Below are 7,751 nucleotides of genomic sequence, written 5' to 3'. Positions count from 1 at the left end.
TGACAGGCTGCTGTCTCTGTCCTGCTGCACAGACAGATTGAGGATGACGTTTGTCCCCCAGGGCATTATATAAATAAAGTTTGATTGATTGAATCACACTACAACACCTCTGTGAGGAACCAACTGGTCTGTGGTCATCGCTGCCATTGCTGTGTACTTTTTATGCAACAGTTCTGTTCATATTACATAGATTCTGGACACCGGAATTCCCATGGGACGAATAAAGTATCTATCTAATACAATCTAGTTAGTATTTTGTGTGTTACTTTGTCATGTCAAGTGGCAGCATGGGCTACATTGAGTAAAACTGTTACTGTCGAACTATGATATTAGCTTAACTGGAATCTTTCAATACGTTTGTTTTCCATTCCATTTCCTTCTATGCACAGACCTGGATGTCTATAAGCGACCACTCCACTGAAGGCCCTGCTGACCTGTGCATTTATTTTTAGAGCGCCACCGGAACTTGGTGTCTGACATCAGGCAGCATGGCTGCATGCCTCCCTGGTGTACGTTACCCACCCAAATATTACAACTGAGTAACTGCTCCATGAGTACACAGAGTCTATGCTTGGGCATTTATTGTTAAGTTCACTGGATAAAAGTGATTTGAACGGAGAGCTATTTGAAGGCCTGGATCTGAAATGGAATACCACCATGAGCATCTTTTTTTTTTTTTTTTTTGTGCCCATATTTACTCATAATGGTCTACTGTGACCATAGATGGTAGACTGTAACACATCACATGTTTAGACTCAGATTAAGTTTGACTTGTTTTAAACCAAGTAAATAATTAAAGGATTCTCTTGTAGCCTTTCATGTGTGCAGTGTGGAGAAGGCTGTTGATACAGCATGAGACCTTCGAGAATACCGTGGAAAATAAAACGGTAACTTTTTATTTATTTTTCACTATTTTGTTCCTTATAGGCTGCTGACTAAAAATCCTGGTTTTAGCGTTGCATTGCATTTTACACCAAAATGTTGTTTATAAATTTTTTTTTAAATGGTTCTACTGATAGAATAGAACAGTTAAAAAAAGAAAAGAAAAAAAGAAACAAGTATAAAAGTAAACAGTGAGGTAGTTGCACATCACACAGTTATTGCACTAAAACTACTGCACTTATAGTGAAAGAAAGTAATAGTCCTCTGTGCGATTGTTTCATTTGTTTTTCATTAGTATTTTATAACGTTTATTAAGTTGGAGGTCGTGTCCCCTTTAAGAGCGCCCAGCTGTGCGCGGCCAGGAAGTAGAACAGTCAACGCAGCGGACGCCTCCACCAGCAGCACGGTCACGTTTGTTTACGTTGATTCCTCCTGTCTGATCCGGACCACCGGGTCTGTCGCGTTCTGTCGATCGGAGCTGGTTTCGGGTTGACGGGCTTGTTGACATTTGAGGAGGAGGCATGGCCGACGGTCCAGAGGCCGATGTCGACGACCCGCCCAGTATCAATTTCCCCCCGCTCATCACTGTCTCTGATCTGCCCAGCGCTACTGCCGCAGGTAACCGGGGCTGGACGAGCCGTGGCCGGGGATGATTCATCAGTCCTCGCCGGGGAGCGTGTTATCTTCCAGGCACAGTGTGTGTGGGGGGAGAGCAGGCAGACAGGCAGGGTTCTATAGGCTGCCAGCACGTTACAGATGTGCTGCTGTGGAGTGAGTTATAAGTTGTGGCCTGTGGATTCAGGAGGTATTCACGTCTCAAGTGTGAAAATCAAACTGACTGTTTTATGATGAAAGCGTTAAAAAGGAGTGAATCCCAAAGGTCATGGGTCCTGAACCCAGCTATCTGTTCTCCAAAGGATGGACACAAAAATAGGAACACAACATAATTTAACACTGTTCCTTGCCTTCCTAACCTGTCTGTAACTAAACTGCCGCAGTGTATTTTCTACCGGACTACCTGCAGTTCCCATCTGGAGTTCAACTAAAACACAAGGAATAAACTCACTGCAGAACTTAATGCAGCAGGGACACTGATCAATAGCAGCCAGTGTCTTTTTTGGCTCTGTCATCTATAATTTGATACAAAAGACTCAGGCAAGACTCAGTATGATGAAAAGGATGGAACTAAAACATAAGACAATACCTATCAACAAACAGAAAATAAAAGGAATAAATCGATAGTACTTAAGCACATAAGTGCTGTGCAAGCACAAAGTAGATACGTCTGAAGGTATCTTCTGCATCAGCTGATATCTTCTGTTGAGTTAAGTGTAAGTGTAAAGTGATCTATAACTGGACTAAAGTAAAAACTAAAGGCATAATCTTCTAATCTGTATGAATTCCAAAATTAACTTTGAGAAGAAGAGCTGCTGCATTTTGGATGAACTGAGGTTTGTTTAGAATTGTCCTAAATATGAGTAGCAGGGCGTACAGTCAAATCTACTGTGAAGACTTCTACACCTTTTTTTTTGTGAATTGGGAAACGTCCGACACAGGGCCGTGTTTTTCGCTAACCACCTCTCTCTCAAACGTGTGTCATCACCAGGCCGTAACCTGAAGGAATGGCTCCAGGAGCAGTTCTGCGACAAACCTCTGGAGCAGGACGACATGCGGCTCCACAACGCCGCCTATGTCGGGGATCTGGACACCCTGAGGAACCTGCTGCAGGAAGACGACTTCAGACGGTGAGGCAGATTATCAGAAAACTAGCAAAACACAGAAATGTAAGCAGACGTTTCACTCTCTGCAAGACGAGAGGTTTGATTCTGTAATATATAGGTGTTATATAGCAGAGACACACCACAGTGTGAGAGCAGGAAGACGGTCATTTAGTTGTAGGCATACAGAGTAGTGTAGTGTCAATGATCCTTCTTACTGCAGGAACTGGCAGCTTTTCCTCAGGCACTAAGTGGTTTGAGGTTTCTGTGCTCTGTGGGTTTGCGCTGTAGTTTCGCTGAGTGACAGCTTGAGAGTCGAACTCTGTAAAGAATACGTCCATACATCCATCCTAACCACAAAACCTTCTTATAATATCACGCTGGCCGCCTTTACCTTTATCACCCTACAGCATCAGCTCCACTGGAGGTCTAAATGCTCACAGGGAACGTTTCAGCGCCTTGTGCAAAGGAAACACTTTATTGTGTTTTGCTGGAATTAGTAGTATCCCTACACTGGTTCTGACAATTGAAACACACACAGGAAGACCTCATGGTGGTCAGCATATATTAACACCAGTCCCACAGCAGTTTTCTGCAGCCGTCATTCTTTCCTCTGTGTTTCCACACCCAACCCATTATTACTAGCTTCAGGCTGTTCATCTCTGTTCCACTTGGTTTACAACGTGCTGTTATTTCAATAAAATCATTTTAGCTCATTGGGTTGGTCCTGCCCTTCCCATCCTAACTCTGCTGAGGCAATGTTTAGTAGGTAGCTGTTGCTGACCGCACAGCGTGATACTGTAAGACTTGCCCGATTTTGTTGTTTTTATGTGTTTTTTGTGCTCAGTGTTGTTCAACAAAAGTCTGTAGAGAACGTCGTGTGTGTGTGTGTGTGTGTGTGTGTGTGTGTGTGTGTGTGTGTGTGTGGAAGTGGTAAAAAATCCAATGTACTGGATTAGTCTTCTCTCTCCCCCGTTTCCAGGCGGATCAATGAGAAGTCGGTGTGGTGCTGCGGCTGTCTGCCCTGCACCCCCCTGCGGATTGCGGCGACAGCAGGACACGCCGCGTGCGTGGCCTACCTGATCGCTCAGGGAGCGGACGTGGACCTGGTCGACGTCAAAGGCCAAACGGCGCTCTACGTGGCCGTGGTTAACGGTCACCTGGACTGTGTCCGGATCCTCCTCGAAGCCGGAGCTGATCCCAACGGGAGCCGGCACCACCGCAGCACCCCTCTGTACCACGCCGCACGGGTGGGGAGGCTGGACATACTGCAGGAGCTAATCAGGTGAGGCTTAGAATGGATCAGGCTAACACCTGGACCTCACACGCCGATCAGGCATAACATTATGACCTAATATTGTGTAGGTCTGCCTTGTGCCTCCAAAACAGTTGTGACTCATCAGAGAATGGACATGGGTCTTCTGAGGGTGTCCTGGTAACAGACTGTGGGGGCCTTTGGGTGCTATGTGCCTCTGTGGATCAGGCTTGTTTCAGTGCATCCCACAGATGACTGTTTTTCATGTTTTTTGAGTCGTTTCCTAAACCATTTTTGTATGTGTGTCTGTGGATGGCTGCTGCCGTCAAGGAGTGCCATTGCTATGGGGTGGGGGTGTCTGGTCTGGTCTAGGTGGGTGGTACATGTCTAAGTAATACCCACATGAATTCCAGGTCCAAAAGTTTCCCAGAAGAACATTGAATTGTCAAAAGACGGTCAATGTTATTTACTTCTCCCGTCAGTGGTTTTAATGTTGTGGCTGATGCGCTCAGTATTCTGGCGACATGATTTGTTTGATCCCAGGGTGGAACGCCCATGTCAGGCCAGTCCATCTCTCTGCCTGCACTTGTTTATTTTTTCACAATGTCAGCTGATTCTTTGTTTATTTATGCTGTGGATGCTCTAAAGGCTCCATTTTTGATCTGCTGCTTGTTGCGTGATGCAATATTTTCCCACTGCTACAGGCAGCATTAATAAACAGCTTCTCTCCCGTTCCCATAATGCACAAAAACAAACCTTTTTAGTCACAGGGGTCCCACCAGTTTTAAAAGCAGGCCACATGGGACGGTTGCCACATTGGTGCATACATGTTGGACAAGGAAAAGACGCACACTGCTCGTTTTCAGACGTGCTTGTCGGCCTGTATCTTTGTCAGAGTGTAACCAGGTTTTCAGAAGTTAAACTATACCTGTGGTGTCCTCTTTCCTAGGTTCAATGCTGACGTTGACATGGACCACCAGCTGGGTCCCCGGCTCCTGTTGAGCGCCCGCACCCTCAACACTCTGGTGGTGTGTCCTCTCTACATCAGCGCCGCCTACCACCACCTCCACTGTTTCCGGCTGCTGCTCCAGGCCGGCGCGCAGCCCGACTTCAACTACACGGGACCGGTCTGCCACGAGGCGCTGACCCGCGGCCTGGCCTCCTGCCTGCTGGACGCCGTGCTGCGACACGGGTGCGAGGTGGCCTTCATCCACCTGCTGCTGGACCACGGAGCCAACACGGCCCTTGTGCACTGGGACGAGCTGGAGTTGGAGTCTCCCAACAGGAGGAAGGTGGATCCGGAAGCGCTCAGGGTTTTCCTGGAAGCAAAGAGTGAGTAAAAGGAATTTTAAAAGGACTCACGGGGACTGAGATCATTCAGGGGAAGCCCCAGCAGGAAGCAGTCGGGCCTGATTCATGATTAGCGAAGTGGGACATTTTCCAGTGGATGAGATTTTGCTAATTCTTCGTCGTATTAAATACATAAATAGGATTAGCAATAAACGTCACAGAGTATGACTACAGCGAAGGGGGACTTTAGAGAGGTTAAGATCATCCGTTCAAATCCCTGAAGGACGGTGTGGGTGAGGGATGCGAATGGAAATTACTTTTCCCTCCCGCCATGGTTAATGCACAGTTGAGCAAAGCACCCAACCCCCAGACGGCAGCGCACACTTCTCTGGCTGCGTATGTCGTGCTCATTGCTTCTACCATAATAAGGAAGGATTCAATTATAAATGACAGAACAAGAATTCAATTAAGTTAGTTTTTTTCCATGGGTGTCCAGCTACAAAGAAGTGATTACACAAGGTGTAGTGAAAGAGTGAACGAGGAAGTGTTTTCTGACACAGCACTGGTATTGTGCATCACTATGACGACCGGCTAACCAGGACACTAGTCAGTGTTTGTAGTAACTTTTGCATATCCCAGGCGCCTCATAGGCTGTGTCATTCTCTTTCATGCATTTATTTTTCTTCAATATAATTTACTTTATTTAAATATTTATACATTGTCCACCTCCACCCACTTACACCCACACATATATATATATATATATAAGTTTTGTAGATATTCTGTACCAGTTGTGTTGTATTTGCCCTGTAATTATTTGTGTGCATTTTAAACAAAAAAGGCAGAAGAAAAATGAACTGCAGTCATCACTTCTTATCATTTTGAGCTTGGTTTACATGGTAAAATGTTCCTATAAAGACGTCTGACTGAAAACATGAACAGTGATCTGTTTTACCTGAACTGCAGTTTGACTCTTCTTGCTTTCTCTCCTCTCAGGACACCCTCTCAGGCTTACACACCTGTGTCGCATCAGGATCCGCAGAGTGATGGGCAAAAACCGCCTCAACCACATAACGTCGTTACCGCTACCAGAACCTATCAAGAACTTCTTGCTTCACCAAAACTGACCACCGGCCCAACGTGCTCATCCGGTCCTTAACTAAAAAACACCTCAGTCACTCCCAAAGAGAAACAACAGGACAGAGCTTTTGGTCAACCCAGTTTGCTAACTATTTTCTTTAAATTAACAGTTCAAAATATAAAATCCTCCCGCCCCTGTAATGACGATTTGAACGCTTCTTAACATATCAGAGAAGCCTTAGGTAGGTCTTGAAACTGTATTCTGAATGTTGTGACCTCCTGAATCGGCAGGACGTGTTTTGGACCGTTGTCAAGAAGCACTTTTTAGCAGCCATGTGAGTGAGAATCTTAAACACGCCAGGCCATAAGCATCGCGTTCATGAGCAGAGCAACAGCGTCCAGACCCAGCTCCTTGAATTGCTTGTTTATGTTTCACGTAAACCTGGACCTGAGGCAGGAAAAACGTGCGAGCAACGCGGCAATCTTAAATGTATACCGTAGATCATGTAGATTCTAAGCGATGACTAGTGCAAAGTGCTCAAGCTTTTAGATCTAGATCACTCTGCTTTTAAGTGCTGTTTACACTCCACCGCACACTGGGTGCTGACTGATTCTTTTTCAGCCACATGCCTTAATTTTGAGTTTTTAAAAACATAGCCTCAAAGACTTATCAGTCAAAACCTGCTAAAGATAAACCAAACCACCGAAGTATGAAATTCCTGAGGTTTTTGACGAGAACATTTGTAAATTCATGAGCAGTTTGCGGCCCTGGATCTTGACTGGTTGCAGGAGCGAAGTTTACATATTGATCTGCGTGTCAGCATTAAATAATATGATGGAGACCTTTTAGAAATTAGTGCCGTTTAGGATTAATAAAACTGACAATCGGTGAACTAGAGAATGAAATCTATGATAATAATAATAATGGGAATAGGTTTGTATTTATTAGCCAGAAAGCTGCCTTCTCTGTGAGTCTGTTGCACCCCTTCGTCTACTGTGCATGCACAGATCTGTCTCTCGGACGTTGCCATTTAGACGCCGACCATGTTAAAATGTCAGTGGATTTTGCTTTGTATGTTTTATCTTTATTTGCATTCAGTAAATGTGATGCAATTGTGTATTTTCTCCTGTCCCTTGTTTTTATTATCTATTCCCTAGTGGTTCTGGAAGAGAAAGATCGCTGCTCCAGTGAGCAGGGAAGAATTATTCCTTCTCCTTTAATGGTAGCCCTCTATAAGATTATTTATGCGCTCAAAATATCTGGAGTTTACCTTCGGTTAAATCCAGTGAGACAAAATCCTTCTTGGGAGTTGATAAGACGGCAGCACAGCCCACAAAAGGTAAAAAAAAAAAAAAAGCGCTACTAATACATACACTTCAATAATTCAGTGTATGTATTGTATATTACCATGTGCCACTTTTTTAAGTGATAAACGTTCACTGCCACTGAGGCTACTTGTGAGCTGACTGATAAGACAACTGGTGAGTTGTAGCCTCTCTAGGGATGTCTGGAGTAGGACAATAAA

The 7,751-nt window shown here is 44.9% G+C and overlaps 1 protein-coding gene across 1 annotated transcript; it reads left to right on the top strand.

Annotated features, from left to right (window-relative positions):
* Window positions 1-1,094: 1,094 nt before the first annotated feature.
* On the top strand, window positions 1,095-7,343 carry asb1 (ankyrin repeat and SOCS box containing 1). Its single transcript, XM_047602020.1, has 5 exons — window positions 1,095-1,500; window positions 2,489-2,627; window positions 3,583-3,885; window positions 4,805-5,187; window positions 6,142-7,343. The coding sequence occupies exons 1-5, from the start codon at window positions 1,404-1,406 to the stop codon at window positions 6,270-6,272; spliced, it is 1,053 nt and encodes a 350-aa protein (XP_047457976.1). The 5' UTR covers window positions 1,095-1,403; the 3' UTR covers window positions 6,273-7,343.
* The last annotated feature ends 408 nt before the right edge of the window (window positions 7,344-7,751 follow it).

The sequence above is a fragment of the Mugil cephalus genome, chromosome 12 (genome assembly GCF_022458985.1).
Source record: "Mugil cephalus isolate CIBA_MC_2020 chromosome 12, CIBA_Mcephalus_1.1, whole genome shotgun sequence".
Lineage (NCBI taxonomy): Eukaryota > Metazoa > Chordata > Actinopteri > Mugiliformes > Mugilidae > Mugil > Mugil cephalus.
Note: the sequence above shows the minus strand (reverse complement) of the source record. Positions and strands in the feature narration are given on the sequence as shown.